At 45.4% G+C, this 20,144-nt stretch overlaps 1 protein-coding gene across 1 annotated transcript; it reads left to right on the top strand.

Annotated features, from left to right (window-relative positions):
* The first annotated feature begins 8,143 nt into the window (after window positions 1–8,143).
* Window positions 8,144–15,836, top strand: LOC118795690 (acetylcholine receptor subunit delta-like). The gene is made up of 12 exons (XM_036554368.1): window positions 8,144–8,275; window positions 8,859–9,004; window positions 9,166–9,210; window positions 9,792–9,901; window positions 10,596–10,751; window positions 11,076–11,191; window positions 11,543–11,743; window positions 12,002–12,113; window positions 12,298–12,412; window positions 12,858–13,074; window positions 13,499–13,617; window positions 14,874–15,836. Exons 1-12 carry the CDS (start codon window positions 8,218–8,220, stop codon window positions 15,060–15,062), a joined length of 1,584 nt encoding a protein of 527 aa, XP_036410261.1. The 5' UTR covers window positions 8,144–8,217; the 3' UTR covers window positions 15,063–15,836.
* The last annotated feature ends 4,308 nt before the right edge of the window (window positions 15,837–20,144 follow it).

The raw sequence follows: 20,144 nt of genomic DNA on the forward strand, positions 1-20,144 counted from the left end.
GTGTCTATCATTACACAGTTATCTCCTTACGCCTTACATTATGCTCTTCCTGTAACCTGATGTCTTTAGTCAAATTTTTATTTTAGTCATTAAGTGACAATATTGTCTTCAGATTCAAAATTCAAAAAGAGTTTTCTACAGCCTACAGCCCCACTAGCTTTCTACCCATGTTTTCACTAATTCATGGTGTGTTTTCTTCTTTCATTTGACTTGTCTGCAGTTTAACCCGAAGACCTTCAACAATGACATCGCCCTGGTGGAGCTGACCTCTCCCGCGGTGCTGTCCGAACGCGTGACCCCTGTGTGCCTGCCGTCCGGACAGGAGCCCCCCGTGGGGACCCCGTGTTTGGTGGCAGGGTGGGGCTCCCAGTACGAAGGTGAGGGATGGTCACTCGAAGAGCAACAGCGTCACCTCGTTGTCACAGCTTTGTCTTTTTACCCAAATTGGCCTCCCATCAGAACACTAATCCACCTCATTTAGCTTCAAAGATTAGCAGTAGATGACTAAGCAACGGTGGCCCAAATTAAGATTCCACCTTTTGAGGTTTTTCAGGGCACACAGTCTTCACCATTATCCAGCTGTTCTGTCCCCCCTCCACCCTCCTTTTTGCTGTTATTATTTACGTAACGAAAGTTCAGCTGAGAAAGACAAAAGTGATCTGAATTGACAATATTTTAATGGAGGGGGATAAAAGCGTGGAGATGATCAATGGAGGCGGCTCGCTCTGTGATCGTTAAGGGGACAGCTTTGAAGTGGGGAGGCTCTGTGTGATGTAGAGGACAATGCTTCCTTTGAGGGACTGGCAGAATGGCAGACGTCCCTCTCTCTCTCTTTCTCTCTCTTTCTCTCTCTCTCTCTCTCTCTATCTCTCACTCACTCTCTCTCTCCACCCTGTATGGTAATGCAGGCTTCTCTCTCTTCCTCCAGATGGGCCCCCTGCAGACGTAGTGATAGAGGCCAAAGTGCCCCTCCTCCCTCAGAACACGTGTAAGAGCGCCCTGGGGAAGGAGCTGGTCACCAACACCATGTTCTGCGCTGGCTACCTGTCGGGTGGGATTGATTCCTGCCAGGTGTGTATCAGGCCCTCCCCGGCCCTGGGGGCTTCATCTCAGCCTCATCTTCAGACACTCTCAGATCACTCTTGAAAGGTTAAGCTAATAGTGACAGTGTGACAGTGCAGGTCCACCTCGTGCCCTCTCACTTGAAAACGCCTCGAAGTGTAAAGCCATAGTGGTGATGCTCTCTGCTGTCCACGCAGGGGGACTCGGGGGGCCCCTTGATCTACCAGAACCGAGTCTCGGGACGCTTCCAGCTGTACGGCATCACTTCCTGGGGCGACGGGTGTGGCGAGAAGGGGAAGCCGGGGGTGTACACCCGGGTCGCGGCCTTCTCCGACTGGATCCTCACTGAGATACAAAGTAAGTTGCCCTCCTGTTTCAGACACTCACATGACACGCCTGACCTTCCCCCATTAAATCCAACCCCCAACACCCCTCCCTGTTCTCTGATGTCGCTCCAGAATCTGCCGGGAGCCGGGAGCCCACGTGCCCAGAGCTGCTGAAGACCTCCGAGATGTCGGAGGAGCAGCAGAGGTCGGAGTTCAGCTCCCTCTGCCGCTTCTACACCCTCTCCTGCAACCCCGCGCAGGGCGCCACCGCCTGCAGCAGGCTGGCCGAGGACAAGTGCCGCAACCGCTTCAAGAAATGCCGTGAGTGTCTTTCACGCAGCTCTGCTCCACTGCAGGGGAAAGGAAAGGAAGGCATGGCAGCAGTCTGTTACCATTAATTACAGCATAAGTCCCTTACGCTAAGCTAACACCTTGAAAATGCAAGGGCATATCACTTAATTAACTTCTACCTTAAGGAGAATAGCACTCACCTGTGTGCTGGTTTGAGCAATGTGTTGTGAGCTGACAGGTTTTCAGGTTCTGATTGGATGGTTCGTCTGTTGTGGCGGGATCTGATGCTCTAAGTGGTTTTCTTTAATGATGTTTTGAATAGCTTAAGACATTCCTTTGAGATCAGCTGATGAAGTGGCTAACCTTCATGAGGTTACTGTAACCTGACTGTATCTGTACGTTTCAGTTAGGCACTGTCTTCTCACAGTTTAGCTTGTGCATTGCACTGGCAGTTCACAGATTTTTATTGACTGTGATTGTTAATGATTGTGAATGTGAGTGGAAGCATTCCCATAGGCTGGCTTTTGCACCGTGTGGGGAGAGGAGGCGTTCTCATTGGTCTGTTGGGCTGTGTCTCACGTTGGCAGAGCTGAGGTCCTTCCTGCAGACGCTGCTGGACCTCCTGCAGCGCGCTGAGGACTACATCAGGGACAAGGTGGACCTGACCTTCTTCACACAGACCCTGCCGCAGCTGGTGGAGCACATCTACACCACAGCCTTCTCTGCCCGGGAACGCCGGCAGGCTCCTGAGCAAACAGGTACGGCACCACCATCATCGCTGGCATCCAGGAGGGTCCTGGTGATGGGCCTGTCACACCGAGGGCTGCCAGGGACCAAGAAAAATGACAGAAGTTGTGTCAGTACCACAAAGTTCAGATCTTTAGTTTAACTTTGCGCAGAACTGTACTGCTACGGCAAATGAGCTTCGGCAGTGAAGCATCAATTAACGTGCTGTGACTTGTAGTCTAACAAGATGAGAACCAAGAATAAAAGAAAAAAGAAATAAAAGAAGAAATAAAAAACAAAACAGTGCATGGAGGCCTGTATACATCTGTAGGCATTTCCCATCGAGTAACAGGTGTATTATTTCAAAAGAGCAGGTAGGAGTCAGCCTCTCGTTGGAAGAAGCGGCTGTTCACCCGCCCCCGCTTTTCGAAGAGGTCGGACCCTTTGTGGACGACTGGGCCAATTACCTGAGGAGCATTGCTGAGGATCTGGACCAGCATTCCAACGCCCAAGAGCCTGGGTCTCTGCTCCAGGAGAAAGACCTCTTTCTACAGGTATAACCCTACGCTGCTTTACACCACATACAAGATAGGAGGGAAGAAGTATCAGAATTTTGTAAAAAAAAAAACTCCTTCTGTGTGATGAGCGATTGTCTAATCCTAATATGAATTAACTAGATGCAGATGAGGAAGGGTCAGAGGAAAAGACACTGATATTAGAGGAAAAGGGGGTCTTATTAATTGTAATGGTCTAACCCTCTGTGGTATTTCATTTGCAGGCTGAGGACACTGCTTTACATCGGTTGGAGGGGGAGTACCGGTCTCTGATTGGCCAGCTGCGCTCCAGGCTGGACCCAGGGGCCGCTGCCGTGGACGTGGATGCAGACTTCGTTCTCAGCACAGAGGACAGCAGCGTTTTTCCCTCCCCCGCTGCTTCCGTGGCCTCAAGGACTCCATCCCTCTCTACCTCGCCTCGACCTCAGGGACCCGTCCCTACGTCTGCTCTCGACCGCGTGCAGGAACCTGAAGCGCAGACCACAGAGCCCCCCTCTGGAATTCTGGGAACGACCGAATCTGAGGGACCTACCGTAGCCAGAGGCTCCCAAGCCCCGGCGACACCAGCAAGTGGACCTGCAGCACCGATACCCTCCTCTTCATCGTCGTCTCAGTCGCCCCCTCACACAGACACTCCCAACGAGGGTGGGGCACTGACCTCTGACCCCGCTCAAATGCTCCTCCTTGTTTCTCCCACCCTCCATCCTGCCCGTAACGACCCCGCCTCCAGAAGACGAACAGGTGGGCCCCTGTCATCCACCAGCAGCTTCTACATTCTTACCACTTCACTGGCTATTGTCCTTTAAACCACCTTACTCACAAACTTAAAAAGGCCTTGGCCTAGCATTTTTTACACTCTGACCCCCTGGTTCATCTTAATGTCTCTTAATCAAAAGTTTGACTAAGGCAATCTTAAAAAAAAACTTGAATCAGAAAGGTTCAAACCATTTTATGAAACACTGTATTGATTTTATGAGTTTTATTTTCATATTTTATTGGCTTTCATTTTGACACACAAAGGAAAACAGGGCATAAGATTCAAACATATTAAATGAGGTTAGAAGAAAAATGGATGATGTGTGAAGGGTAAAGCAGCCTGCTTTTCCTAATGCTGCTGGTACTGAAAATCTGTTCTTTTTACATGACATGACATTACATTCTTTTTTCAGAGAAAGTCCACCGGAGACGCCGAAGCCTGCGCAAGAGACAAGTGTCAGGGGCAAACGGTAAAGGTAGGTGTCCTGGCCTGTCATTGCAATGGTCTCAATTGCTTCTGCAAGAGGCTGAGGAAACTACTGCCTGTTAATGCTTACAGTGTAGCTTCTGAAAACACTCCCCCAAAAACCTTAAAGCTGATACGTAGATTCTTGCCTTCAGAATACACTTGTGCTTTCTTTTCAACATTAAACGTTCTAGAATAAGCAAAAACACAGTGCTACGCATCATTTTGTGTTGAAAGACATCTGGGTCAGTTAGGGGCCAGAGCCTTCCTTTTGGGTATTTACTGTATGCAGCATGTGTGCAGTGTCTTCAGCTTGCAGGCTGACGATGTTGTCCGGTTCAGATAGCGCTTTGAGATTGACTCACATGTTCAGAGATACCTGTCGTTTAACTAGTACAGAACAACCTGACCTGTGCTTTGTCATTAGCCAACAATATCTGGGAGTCCTCAGTGGAAGAACATAATTGGATCTGTTCCACCACATTAAGCATGAGTCAGGATGAGACGGGTACAGCCTCCCCTCTCGAAAGAAAAACAACCTATCAGTTTAGTTTTCTTTTTTTTTTTTCTGGAGCACCTCTTTAAGAGGGATGTTAAGGTGATACACTTTAAGCATAGCAGGGAGATAAAATGCTTAATTATAGTAGCAGTATAGTTGATGGAAACTAATCAAGAAACATTATTGAGATCATGCAGTATAGCTTATGGAATATACATACTGTAAAACTGGGAGGTACAGATGGACTATTTATGTGAATTTGGAGACAACAATGGCTGGATTTGAATGAGAAGTCATTCTTATCAGTTTAATGTGTCAAGGAAAAGGACTCAAAAATAAAGCATTGATACTCGAATTGTCATATCTTAACCATGCAGAAAGTAGGAGTGCCTTTTCTAGGTCACTAGAGGCAGAAAGAGTTTAGCTGTAGAGCCTGCAGCCCCTTCCCCTCCCATTTTGGCCCGGCAGCGTAGTGGTAAGGAGTAGGACTTGAAACTGAAATGTTGCTGGCTTGATTCCCTGTTGGGGCAATGTTGCCGTATCCATAGGCAAGGCACTTAACCCAGAATTGCCTCAGTAAATATCCAGCTGTATAAACAGATAACAAGAAAAAATGTGACCTGTGTAAGTTGCTCTGAAAAAGAGCATCTGCTAAATGACAACAATGTAATGTAATGGCCCAGAAGAAGGAACTGTGCTGGACCGTGAGCTTGCTTCCTGAAAGACCGATGACTCAGACTGTGATTGTGTCTGTGTGTGTGTGTCAGTGTGCCCCGGAGTTGTGGAGTCTGCGCAGCACGTCAGCCTGGTGAGACAGACGTACCGCTGGGTCCTGGGAATCCCCAGCAAGAACCTCAGCATGAATTTCCAGGAGGTGAGCCTGCGCCTGCACATGCTCGGTGGCGTTTCACTGAGCGCTTCATACACTAACCAAAGGCAGCCTGCAGGGGGAGACAAAACGCACAACAGACCTTCACGGAATCCTCACACAGTGCACTAAATCTTTATCACGTGTGTACATCGCACCTCTCACATCGCACACGTGACTCTCCTGATGTTTTTGTTAAGAGGGAGGTGTGCTATATGCCACAGCTTAGGATATTCGTACTGCTTTGATTTTCATGTTTCTGCTTTGCTGTTGCATGTGGTGGCCTTATCACATCTGCCCAGTGCTACAAGTATACGTTAAGCATACTTTATAAGTGTAGTTTTATCAGTCTCTCATACAGTGACACATTTTCACACTAACTAATTCTGAGCCATGCTGAGTCTTCGCTGCAGCACAGAAAGTAAGCTTCACACCAGGCGTGGCGCCGGCTGGCCTGGATGTGCTGTGATAGGGCTTTTCCCTCCCTTCTTGCTTTGTGACGGCTGCGCTCTCCTCCTGCTTTCAGGTGCTGGTGGACCTCGCCTCCAAGAACGAGAGGGGTCTGTACGAGGCGCGGGTCCGGGCCACAGTGGCGGGACGGCCCCTCACCTTCTACAGCCTGGTGGGGCTGGAGAGCGAGGCCTTCTACCGCAGCATGCCCCGGGTCATCGCCATGGCGCTGGACGCACTCAAGGCGTGAAAGAGCCGAAACGATGGCGGAGCCCAGTGGGGGGGCCAGGGACAGAGGGGACGGGGTTTAGGATCACCTCTCAGAACCCCCCCCCCCCCCCCCCCCCCCCAGGAGATGGCGCCTTGTCGCGTCTTCCTCAAGGAACTGCTGAAGTCAGAACACACACGAAAACACCGACTTTGAAATTAAGACAGAACAAATAAATGGGAGAGGAAAAAAACGCACTCACTTTAGGCAAGCTTCTGGATGCCAGAGAGAATATCAGGATCGCCAATTTCAGAAACGTGGCCAAATATTTGTTGCGTACCGGTCTTATCAGTCGACTGGCATGTTCTACAGGGCCGGTAGTACATCCCTTTTTCATCTCCTTCTCCGGGACCTGTCACGTGACACAGGACTGAAGCCGTGCCCTAAGGCCTTAGGGGTGTCTTGCGGCAGCAGCTTGGTTCAGATGTGCCAATGTCTATGCCAGTAAGACTGAAGAGCTGTTTTAAGAGTTCCCCATCACTCACCGTCTGACAAATACATCTGGAGCTGAAAATTTTGGAAATGTTCTCGCTCATGGCTACTGAATCTAATGGGAACTGCTGAAGACAGTCTATACTTCCATATATTGCAATGGCTCCTCTAGCTTGGCTGGCACAGTTCATCCCATTCTAACTTATGCGACTGTTTAAAGGAAAATCTGTACATGGATGTTTGTTGAGTAAGTTATTTGAAATGGCTGTTTTTGCAACGGTTGAACCTCTTGTAAAACTGGCTGATTGTAAATATATTGTAATGTTCATTTTGGACATATTTATTTGTATAGAGAGAAACACTTTGTATTTTTGTAAAAAAAAAAGTAATAAAAGTATTATTATAATATTTTTTCCTTTGTGATGTTAGTGGTATATTGGAAGGACAGATGTACTAATGTCTGATGATCCTGCCCTTGTTGGGTGGTGCAACAGAATGTCCTGTTGAGCTGAGGGTATTGAGCCAACCTTTTGTCGTGCTTTAATGTTTCAAGGGAGTTTTAGCCCAATCTAGTCTGAATCACAAAACAAAAAGTGTCATCACACAAAAAAATCATTCCATCAAAATCAGTCCATCATTCAGAAGCTGCTTCTCCTTGCCTTTAGTGTCAATAGTTCACCGAAACAGACGCAAGGATTTCGATTTGGTCATGGTCAGAAAAGGGAGCCCATAGATCACTGTGATTTTAAACACATGGGGTGCAGGGAAAGTTTGTGTCAGTATGTAAATGTCATGGGAATAACTGTAGCACCTGCTTGCTTGTAAACCCCCAGGCTCCATATGATCCCACAACCCACCTATAAATTAAAAAAAGAAACACGTATAAAGAACACTTGGTGCAAAGTGAACTGTAGTGACCCCAGAACAGCCATCAGCCCTCATGTTTTGCACATTCTGAAGGGCCGCAAAGAGAGGTGTGGGTGGATATCCAGGCGTCTGTCCTATCGCTACCATGAAATTAAAGTATGACCAAAATGACGCTGACATCATCAGTACGTTATCCCCATTCAAGGCCTGATGGAGGCTTGACACCTCATGCAAATCCGCTTCCAAGGTTATTACATCATCACGTGACACTCTGGAGGGGATAATTATTCTGTGGGGTCCCCGAAAGGTTTTCCGTCTCGGCCCAAAGTCCCACGGTGTGTTAAAAATAGAAGCGGTAATATAGCAAGGTTGCTGGGGTAATCTCGGTCATCTGGAGTTTCATGGTGTCAATCTGTCGTCAGGTCATGTGAAGGGAGTGCAAATCGGATGGAAAGAAAAAAGACCAACACACACACGTACACACAGATACGCACACACACTTTCGCGCCATACATTGGCTGTTGTGACAGGATGTGGGAGATCACATGTCTGCATTCCGCCTTCTTCTGTCACCTGCTGTCATCCATCAGGGCTGAATGGATTTGATCGTGTCTGTGATGAAGCACCACTCTGGACTCCCGGAGAACCTAACATGAAGCCCCTCTGCACGCATCTCCCTGTGTTGACTCTCCTGAGTCTCTTTGTATCAGGTAAGTCAAGCTCTGGGAAAGCAATGACTCTTCCAAGTGATTTCCATACTTAATATATGACAATGGATTTTTTTCTCCTACAGGAATGCATCGGCTAACTCCATTTTCAAAGATTCACCTGCACTGTTAGTGAATGTTGTTAATCAAAGATGATTGCCCAAAACTAAATATTCAGGCAGGTTTTCTTGTTTTCAGACTTTTGATGCTTGACTATTTGTTTATTGCATGCATCTAATGTCCATAATTTACCATGTTATGGTACTGAATGAGTCATATTAATCCAGCATGTCATCAGCATCTATTAGTCATATATTTATACTCATGATTGTATTCCACAGTGCCAAGCTATAGTCTCTGAAGTGAACCAAGTGGTGAAGGTTAACTCAGTGCATTTGCCCTTCCAAATGGTTATTGCTTCACAGTCTTTCCATATACCAGAGCTAGCAGGTCATCCATTGTGAACGGCTGATAGCACGCACAGTGCTAAAACCCTGCAGGGGCCCTGTTCTTTGTTAGCTCCGGGGGAGCTAACAGCTAACAGCTAACAGCTAGCACTGTCACTCCCTCTCTGTGTGCGCCGCAGGGTGCTGGGGCAGAAACGAAGAGGAGCAGCTCATCAACCACCTGTTCAAGGAGCGCGGCTACAACAAGGAGCTGCGGCCGGTGGAGAACAAGGAGGACGCGGTGCCCGTCTACCTGGCCCTCACGCTCTCTAACCTCATCTCGCTTGTGCGTAACACTGTCCGCCTCTGCTACGTGTACGCGCGCCCCCGCCTCTCAGCGGCTTTGGCGCTCGGGTCTCGTCGGCTCTGGCTCTTGCTCATCTCTTGCCGATCTGACTCTCACCGGCCTGCGCTCTTGTGACCATGGCTTGTTTTCTGATTTTGCAGAAAGAGGTCGACGAAACGCTGCTCACAAACGTATGGATGGAACATGTAAGTATGGGGGTTTTTTCCCTGCAATTGCTAGGAGACGCAGATCTTTGTCAAAAGGCCACTGTAGAAATGGTCTCAGAATTTGAATATCCAACTCATTTGTTAAACTGAGAACTGTCAACTGTTTTTAAGACCCATTGATGCATTCATTTTTATACAAAAATCTTTTTCTTGCACATTTGAAAAGAGGAGGAAGTGCAGAAATGGCTATTCTGTCGAATGTACATTGCCGTTCAATTGGATTTGTACCTCTGGTGAGATTAGAAGGAAAATCTGAACACTCTTTGCTCAAAAACACCCTCATATTTGTGCATTTCAAAGGACCCTGCTATAGCATCAGTCATACTTATAGATGTTTTTTTTTCCACATACACCCACTTAGACAACACTCATGAAGCTCTGATAGGCCACAGGTCCCCCCCCAACCCCTCCTCAACAAGGAGCTTGAAAAAGTCAAACATGTGCATAAAACCGGAGGCAGATAAGCAGCTGCAGGCTTTGAATAGAGAACCTGCTCGGCTACTTCTCCTCTATGCTCTCCCCATTATGTGAGTAACTATTCCCCATGTGTGCTGGTTCAGGGCTGGTATGACACAAGGCTTTCATGGAACACCTCGGAGTATGACAGCGTGACGGAGCTGCGACTGCCTCCCCACATGGTGTGGCTCCCCGAGATCGTCCTGGAGAACAAGTAAGACCCTGAGGCTCCCCAAAACGAGCCACACATTCACGTTTAAACGGTCATACCTTCGAAAGATACTGAACTATATGTTTACTTCTCACAGCTGAAATGGACAGACTGAGTACTGTCCCTATCCAACCAAAAAACTGTCAGTCAGAAGTGAGATGGAATATTCTGTTGTTTAAATACATAATCATGAGATCACTAATCGATTATCTGTACCATTATTCAAATAATTGCTCATTAACAAAGTGAAGAAAATAGATTTCTTTCACGTCAGTATTTTTCCAGGGATTCCTAATAACACAGCATTAAATAATTTATACTCTCTTCCTGACTGAAAACCGGAGAACATGTAGGTGTCTCTGTGGTAAAAAAAAAAGAGGGAAAAAGCGCGGTTTTGAACATTTAATATTTAATCTTGAGGGCCACAGAATATTTGAGTATCAAATTATGCAAAGTGCACATCGCTCTTATCTGACAATTTACTGTACACAACTAAGTTATGAAAATCTGACCTAATTGTTTCTACACATTTAGCCTCAGTATTGGTTTTCTCAATTTTCTGAAAGGTTGAGAGGACATTCCCAAACAGCTCCCAATCATCAATACCTCGTGAGCCAGTTTACACGATTTTTTGGCTGTTGCTAAGCATATCTGTGGTATTTTGTGGTCTAGTAACAAACTTTGTTTCACCTCACAGCAATGACGCCCAATTCCAGGTGGCCTACTACTGCAATGTGTTAGTCTATCCCAGCGGGTATGTGTATTGGCTGCCACCCGCTATTTTCCGCAGCTCCTGTGCCATCAATGTCAACTATTTCCCCTTTGACTGGCAGAACTGCTCCCTGAAGTTCAGGTAATGCACTGCAGGGAAAACGTGAAAGCCAATAACTGCCAAGTAAAAGTTTGGAAGCTACTATGAAGGATGTTTGTAAGGTGATACTGAGCGGAGGTTAGACCATGCTTGTCAGCTAAACATGTAGATAACTGACAGAATTCAACTGAACTGGGGATACTTACAAATCAAAGCCCCAGACAATACTTGTGTTGGCATCATTGTAGGGTCCCCCGCTGACTTGTAAAAATACCATAGCAGCAAGTCAGTATTTGCCTATCACTTTTCACAATCCATTTTAAGACCTGTGCTGTCTCTCTGAGCATCCTTCCTTTCTTCCTCCAGCTCCCTGACATACAATGCCAAAGAGATCAGCATGCACTTGAAAGAAGACGTTGACGCTGAGACAGGGAAAAGCTACAACGTGGAGTGGATCATCATTGACCCTGCCGGCTTCACAGGTAACTCCGAATTGTTGCGACTTTTCGGTTTTTGGGTGGTTTTCCAGGGTGCTGCAGAACTCATTGTATCCCTGAGATTAATTTGGGGCAGCAGTGTTGCATAGTGGTTAGGAGCAGGGCTCATAACCAAAAGGCTGCTGGTTCGATTCCCCACTGGGGCACTGCCACTGTACCCTTGGGTAAGGTACCGAACCTAGGTTTGTCTCAGTAAACATCCAGCATAAATGGGTAAAATGAAAAAAAATGTAACCTATGTAGGTTGCTCTGGATAAGAGGGTCTGCTAAATGCCAATAATGTAATGTAATGTAATTCATTCCCCTCCCCTTCCCTTGTGTCTCCCCTGTCTCCAGAGAATGGAGAGTGGGAGATTGTCCACAAGCCGGCCAGGAGGAACGTGTACAAGAGCATCCCCAAGGACAGCAACAAGCACCAGGACATCACCTTCTACCTGATCATCAAGCGCAAGCCGCTCTTCTACATCGTCAACATCATCATCCCCTGCATGCTCATCTCCTTCATGGCCTCCCTCGTCTACTACCTCCCAGCTGACAGTGAGTGGCCAGGGCTCCGCCTGTGAGTTACAAGCCCCATGGGTTCCACTAGCGAGCACTGCACACCGGATGCAATCCACACTCGCATACAAGAGATTCCCATGTGTCCTGGGACACATGGGCCAGCCTCAGTGAAACAAGACTGCTCTGGCCAATCTTCTTTAATTGCATGGTTGACCGGTAGGATTTGGCTGGATCTCTGTTGGCTGGGTCTCAGCACGCTCTTCGGCGCTGTCTTACGGTGTTTGCCCCATCCAGGTGGGGAGAAGATGACCCTCTCCATCTCTGTGCTCCTGGCGCAGTCCGTCTTCCTACTGCTGATCTCCCAGCGGCTGCCCGAGACCTCCATGGCCATCCCGCTCATCGTGAAGTGAGTGAGGGCCACTCTCTTGTGGCCAGGAAATGGGGTAGTTTTGGGGGATGGGTCGTCACTTTAAAGAGCATTCCATGAGGCAGAGTAGCTTTGACCCATGGGTCATTTTTAACGTTTGATGTTTGGTGTGTTGGATGTGAGGTAAAGCAATGATCTGGCTTAAATTTCTCTGCTGCCAAAGGTACCTCATGTTCATCATGGTGCTGGTCACGGTGGTGGTTCTGAACTGCGTTATTGTGCTGAACCTCCACTTCCGGACCCCGAGTACCCACGTCATGTCAGAGTGGACCAAAGAGGTTAGTGCACCCACACAAGGCCATCTGTTTCAGCCTCCTCAAGGTATGCCTTTGACAACAGTGCAGCCTCAAGCTCCTTTCTAACCTAATAGTTTAAAACTTTCCATTTTCATTAACTGGACTTATCACTACATCTGAAGGCATCTCATGCACTATTGGTTAGGGCGGCAGTGTAGCATAGTGGACTTGTAACTGAAAGGTTGCTGATTCGATTCCCCACTGGGGCACTGCTGTTGTACCCTTGGTCAAGGTATTTAGCCAAGAAATGCCTCAGTAAAATATCCAACTGTATAAATGTGTAACATATAAAAAACTGTAACCTATGTAAGACGCTCTGGATAACAGTTGTGAGAAAAGGTTGCACAAGGGCTGTTCTTGGCTGTAGGACTCCAGATACATGCCCCACATCTCCCCCACTGTTCCCCCGTGGCCCACAATGCATCAGGTCTTCCTGGTGAAGCTGCCACAGCTCCTGCACATGCCGCAGCCGGCGGCAGCGCCGGCCGAGCCCGGCTGGGAGGGGGCTCTCCCGCGACGCTCCAGCTCCGCCGGCTACATCGCCAAGGCCGAGGAGTACCACAGCGTCAAGTCCCGCAGCGAGCTGATGTTCGAGAAGCAGTCCGAGAGGCACGGCTTCGCCACCCGTGCCGCCCCTGCTGCAGGTCAGCACGTAACGTATACAGAGGAAGCGTGTGAGGACAGTGTGCAAACACTCCACGCACCTCACTGTCACGTAACAGGAGGAGGCAAAACTAAGCAGTGTTAAGACACAATATCTTTGGTGAGAGAACAGACAACTTACGATGAAGTTTGTTCATTGTCAAAGACTGAACAAAATACTGACGCTGTTTGGCTACATAAATTCCTATAGCCTCTACTGAATGCTAGCAATGTTGAAATATACATTTTTTCACAGGGTGGGTATCTGTAAAACATGTAATTTTTTGACAACCATTGTCAAAATTGCCATTGTCTTTGTGTTGCAGCAAAGCAGAAAAAATTCAAGTGACTGGTAATTCTCCAGATGTCTTTCTGCAGCTGTTTCTGAATTCTGTGTATTGTCTAAACGTCATTATTTCCTTGTAGAGCTTAAACCAAGTGAGGACACCGACCATACTGATCAGTTGTATTCTGAGATGAAGCCTGGTGTGGATGGTGCCAATTACATTGTCAAGAACATGCGTGATAAGAATGACTACAATGAGGTAGGTGCTCTGCCAACCCACATCAGGGTCAAGGGTCACAAATCCTTTGCAAATCGGTGAATTTTGATTTCTATTTTTGTTATTTTGTTTTTTTTTTTGAAAACTGTAGCATGACAATAAAATAGTGTATATTTGGTATAAATAACAGGGGTGTACCCACACAGTTTTTCAGAGCAAATATTAATAGACAATTTGTACTTAACCATATCTTCTGATTCTGTTACTGAAATCAGTTTATCAGAAATGACAATTACCTTCAGAAGGTGCAGCACAATTTTTGCTTCATAGTTAGCTGTGTTGCATTTTTTTTGTGTGAACAGGGACTGAGTGTTCTCTTTCAGAAACGGAAACACCACCATAGAGTTAAGCAGAGCAGATATTCAAACTGAAGCTTCCAGACGACTGACATGCTTAGCTAGCTAGTTCTTAAAATTGGGTGCCATAGAACATACCCTGCAGGTGATACATTTACAATGGTTTTACCACATTCTGCATTTATTGTCATATACTAAGTTGCATTTATGTTTGAATTACACTATATACATGAACACAAGGGTCTGCTATATTGGAAATAAAAATAGCACTGTCCCATTGCACATTTTACTTCTTTATTGGAACCAGTCCTTTGGTCTGATCGATACATTGTGCACCTCTGATAAATAAATAGCTTTGAATTGTGATGTAACTTTCTGAAAGAAGAGGTGGGACTAGGATGTTGTTTAATAATCATCATTCAGGTCATTCCTCATTCAAAATCTTGTAGATGATGACGAGTAGGTGTGATTGGCTGCTGACTTACTTTGTGTAAGCTGGGCCAATATTCATGGGCTTGTTATTTCACATTGGAAATTGAAGCCTGCAACATATAAAATTGTTTTTATACATTTTGCATATATAAAATAACATTACAAAACACATGGTTGCATTTTTCTTTATCTCTTCTATGGAGTTCAAGCAAAAGAGTATTTTTCATATTGCTTTTCATTCTGCAAACATACACCTTATCATGGATTCATCTATTGCACTTCTTTCTGTTAGTATTTTTTCCCTCCAATTCCCCATGGTGTGGCTGAACTGAAAACACTGAGCACAAGTTTCCATTGGTGTATATAACCTTGCTGTCTTTGTGGTGGCTCAATGTCTGGCATTTGATAGCTTGTCACTTCCCGTTTTGGAGGCTAATCGTAACCCCACCTGTTGTGTCTCCCCTGCCCGCGTCCCCTTTCACCCCTTTACCCCCCCCCCCCCCCCGGCAGGAAAAAGACAACTGGAGCGGGATCGCCCGGACGGTCGACTGGCTCTGCTTCTACGTGGTAACGGTGGTCATGCTCTTGGGGACGTTCTTCATATTCATGATGGGCATCTACAACCAGCCGCCTGTGCTGCCCTTTGAGGGAGACCCTTACAGCTACTTGGAGGCGAACAAGCGTTTCCTCCCTTCCTGAGTTACTCCCGAAATAGAGACCGCGCTCAGACGTAACTCAACACCGATCGCCTGGCCATTTCTTCCGTTTGTGTCTGACCGAACAATTTCCCAGGGTGCTCACTTTCAAACTGTTGCATTGGCTTCTCCAAAGGAAGCAAACTTCAGTCTCCAAATGAATCTATAGTCTTTGTTCAATTGCAATAGTAAGGCAATTTAATTCTAATGTGCTTGAATCTGCTTGTATGTCTGTGTGATACAGATACGATAGTCTCAAATAACCTACTCCTTTACAATTACAAAAGTGAGTATGTTCTTGTCTGAATAGAAGTTAATTCTACCATTTGTCTTGAAACTAATCCAAGGGGACAAACATTCACTTGCATAGCAAGTGTGAGGAAGAAGTGACAGTTATAACAATAAAGTCTGTTGTCTGATTTCATATATTTTGCACCTTACGGAATTTGGATGGTTTTGGATAATAAGTAGGGTCAATTATAGTTATTGTTTCTTGTTGAAGAGACCTGTTATGTAAGTCATCGTTGCATGCAAGGTACTGCATCACCAGTCTAAGCAAAAGCAGACCCACTCGCTCAAATCTCACCCTACACTGCCACCCAGAGGATACTGCCATCACAATTGCTCTCAACAGGCCTCACTGGATTGCCACAACGTAGATTTTACAACTAGTGAACCTGGATTGAGACCAGGATATCTCAGATTTTAATCTCAGGTGAGACCATTGAGAAACCTGAGAGAAAAGTCAATGGCCTACATTGCTTTTATAGACATCCAGCTGCAGAAATAAACAACATTTAAATAACTGCAAGTGCAAGTTTCTTGTTCCATTAGGGCATCTTGCCTCAGTTCAAGCATGATTTAATCACATCTTGTTCATTGTACTACTAGAGTGAATGACTGGGTGGGTTCCTCTTTGCTACTACAGCATTGATGTTATTCCGTCCTCGGTGACCTGATCATGGAATGACAGCTGCTTTCTCAGAGCAGTATCAATAACAATTTGTCAGAAATTTGATCAAAGTCTAGATGAGAATGACAACTGAAGGACTCACTCAAGTGACACACCCTACAGCTGTAATGTTGGTAATATTCCAAAAACTGCTGCCTACATTTTCACTGTGGCCTCTTTACATAAACTAAATTGAACGGCTCACACAGATGAGAACAGGTAATATGATGGGGTACTGCGATACAGCCAGGGGTGTTGAGGCTGTATCCAGTAGGTCTGTCAAAACCAAAGTGTAGCATTGGTTTCCTGTCTTTTTACTACATACCATCTGAAATACTTTTGACTACCACCAGGTGGCACTATACAAAACATCAACCAAACACAAATGAAGTTGCCCATGGAGGACCACACTATTGAAAACTGAACAGAAACAATAGCAGGGAGAAATAAGCACAGTGGACTCCATCGTTGTCAAATGGAAGAAGTTTGGAACTAGGACTCTTCCTAGAGCTGGCCGTCTGGCCAAACTCAGTAACTGGGCAAGAAGGACCTTGGTCAGGGAGGTGACCAAGAACCCAATAGTCACTCTAACAGAGCTTCAGAAGTATGAATGCAGTCAAATACAGAGAGGTCCTTGAAGAAAACCTGCTCCAGAGTGCATACAACCTCAGACTGGGGTGAAGGTTCACCTTTCAGCATGACAACGATCTGAATCATACATCCAAGACAATTGCAGAGTGCCTTCAAGAGAAGTCTCTGAATGTCCTTGAGTGGCTCAGTCAAAGTCCAGACTTGAACCCCATAGAACATCTGTGGAGAGACCTGAAGATGGCAGTTCACAGACCCTCCCCATCTAATCTGAATTTGAGAGGATCTACCAGGAAGAATGGAAGAAACTGCCTAAATCCAGGGGTGCAAAGCTTGTAGAGACTTACCCTAGAAAGCTCAAATCTGTGATTATTGCCAAAGGCGCTTCCACAAAGTACTGAATAAAGGGTATGAATACGTACTGTATGTAAATGAGAGATTTCAGTTTCTGATTTTTAATAATTTAGCAAAAATTTCTAAAATGTTTTTGTTTTGTCATTATGATTGTGTGTAGATTAACAGCCAAAAGAACACACATCCATCCATTTTAGATTAAGTCTATAACACAATAAAGTGTGCAAAAAGTGAAGGGGTCTGAAAACTTTCTGAAGTCACTGTGAATCCTTCAGTACACAGCATAGCTTCACGCTGTTCCCAGACATGCACAAAAAGAGGGCAAAGTGAGAAATATATTACAGTAGGAGATTATAGACTATTACATCAGTATTGCACTCACAACATTTACCATTGTTTATATGCAGTGATGTCTTCTGTGCCACACACTGGAACAATTAAAGGAAAGTGAGTTTCAGAAATGTACAAAAGTAATGTCCCTCCAAGGACCTGAATCCACAACCCTCAGAGTAAAGCACTGTCTCAACAGAGCCACGCTGTTACAGTGCTTGATGTTTTCATGTACATTAGTGCTTCTCTGCACTAACGAATCTGGCTCAGAGGATCTACATGAACACTCTCATGTCACACTACTGCCATCTAGTGTGACATGCAGAACAATTGTGGTGCAACAAAAAAGCAAAATGTGCTTGTCATACACATTTCCCCACTTTTTAAATAAGTTTGTTTCACACAAAAAGGTCAATTGCAATTATAAAAGCACTCTGAAATAGCATTGAATTTCCCCAGCCTTGATGAGACAGCAGATTAAAACAATACAGTGCAATACCACAAACAGACAGGCAATATACCACAACACCAAAAAGGGAGCAAAACAAAGACAAAATTCCACAGACATAAAAAGTATTCATACAGGTTGGTCATCCATTACCCTTCCCTATATAACTTAATAAGAATATGCGCCATTGGTTAATTCCTGATGTATATTGGATTTAGAATTATAACTTTATTCTGGGATTGATGGATGGGAGCCAAGATTTATGACTTTATTCAGGGAGGTGCAACTTTTCTGCAAATGCAAAGAAAGACCCCCAAGTCTTGGAATATTTGTCTGAGGAGCGCTTTTACAGTTTAATAAAATGAAAAATATCACTAATCCATAAATAGTAAGTCGGAGGAGCTGGAGACTTCCACCTCAGTAGTATTATGTGTCTTGCCAGGAATGTAATGACAGCCACAAAGTTAGCCTTATATTTGGGGAGCCGCTGTGTTAGGAGAAATACATATTTCAAGACATGAAATTCAAGAAAACCCCACAGACATATTCTGCCATATCGTATATCATATATGTGCACCCCACTACCCACCAACCAATTTAACAATACACTCAGATTGAAATGTAAGAGAAAAAAGTTTGGACAATATTATGCGTGGGCAATCACGTTTGCTGGGAAACCCTGGGCCAGATTCAAAGAATATGTGGGGATATAAATACCATATATGCCCGAAATCAGGGGTGTCATTCTTTGAGACTAAGACGTACATTGAAGCCGAACTCATGTCAGTGATGTAGTCATGTAGACATTGTCTGCAGGTCCCTACTTTGATTCTCTGTGTGTGTCAAAGTAGGGGTGGGGGTGGGGGTGGGGGTGGGGGGAGGGGGGGGGGGGGCAAATGATGAATGAGAACATAAGAATAAGGAGGAGCTGGTAGTCAACCACCTACACAAAAACAGTCATTTGAACAGAACTGCAAAGTTCATTGTTTGGTGAGATGAAGAATGCCTTAGATTTGGTAATATATCTGTCTCTTCACTAAAAGTACAGAAGCAGCCATTTACTTGATTGATTCAAGAGATCAATCCAGCTGTTCTGGAGTTATATTCGTATTCTCCAGGCAGAGACAAAGTGGGAAGACCTATTCTGACAGTTTGGATGATACTAAAATGCCCATTTATCCTGCAGAATTTGCCGTTCAAGTTTCCACAAGTTTGGCTGAAGTAATAAAGCCTTCAGAAGCTATGACACTGTCCGTGTAAACAAAATTAGTTTAGACTGTCTGCAGTTGAGCAGCCTTCTGTGTATTCTGGCAGCAGTGTGATATAACTCCAAAACCATCGAGGAAATGTATGTCTTTAATAGCAACACAGTGTTTTAATAACTAATTTGGGAGTTCGAGTTTTTCTGGGAATTATTCAACCACAGAAAGAGCAGCAGAGTTGTAATCTCACACACACACACACACACCCATGAAGGCAGAGCTCATGCGGTTTTGTTGGCTGCTCATATGGGAAAATACCATTCAAATCATTCAAGTGTGGTACCAGCCACTGTCTGTTATTTTAGATTTTAGATTTATTTTAGCTTTGTTTTAGATTTTGCTCAAATCTGAATTTCAACAAAAAAAGGCTTTAAGTTTTCACCAACGGCATCCACCAGCCAGTTGTGCAGCCTTTTTTGTTCTGCATGGAGTCAGAGTGAGCGAAACAATGCTACTCTGAGAACACATTAACCAACTTCATTTCTCTATATAGTAACTGTTTCACAGTCTGGATCATGAGCACCGCTGCATGTGAATATTTTTGTTTGAGCTCTTGATTGACTTTGCTTCAGTGAGTTACAGATTGAGTGCTTGTCTGCATTCACAAACAGTCTATCTAGTTCCCCCCTTTGCATCCTAGTAAGTAAGGGGAAGAAGTAAACCAAAATCAAAGTCACCGAAGGAAGTCTTCATACAGGTGAATGAAAAGTGAGCTAATTATTGCTGGAAAAGGTGTGTTTTGTTGTTGAATGTCAGAGGTTGAGAAAGCTGATCCTGGCTGAGAATGACGGGCTATTGTTCCTGCTGGCGAGGCGAGGTTGTTTTCTGCAGTCAGTTCGTGTCGTGACTCGCTTTCTCCCTCCTCTCCCTCCCCTGTGGTTCAGTAATGGTCGTTATAGTTAGAAACAGGCGACGAGGAGCCAGCTGCCTAGAGCCGTCCCTCCACAAAACGTCCACTTTGCGCCATGTGAAGTCAGCCAGCAGCCTGTAACATAATCCATGTCTTTACCGCTCGCAATCTGAAATAGCGGGAAACAGTAACAAAAATACTGTAAATTCCCCCCCCAACACCACCTCCCCAGAGTACTCCCTCTGTGTCAGTCTGTTTCATTTGTGTAAGTTGTGACAGCTGACAATGTGATGGAAGACAGC

The sequence above is a fragment of the Megalops cyprinoides genome, chromosome 20 (assembly GCF_013368585.1).
Source record: "Megalops cyprinoides isolate fMegCyp1 chromosome 20, fMegCyp1.pri, whole genome shotgun sequence".
Taxonomy (NCBI): Eukaryota; Metazoa; Chordata; class Actinopteri; order Elopiformes; family Megalopidae; genus Megalops; species Megalops cyprinoides.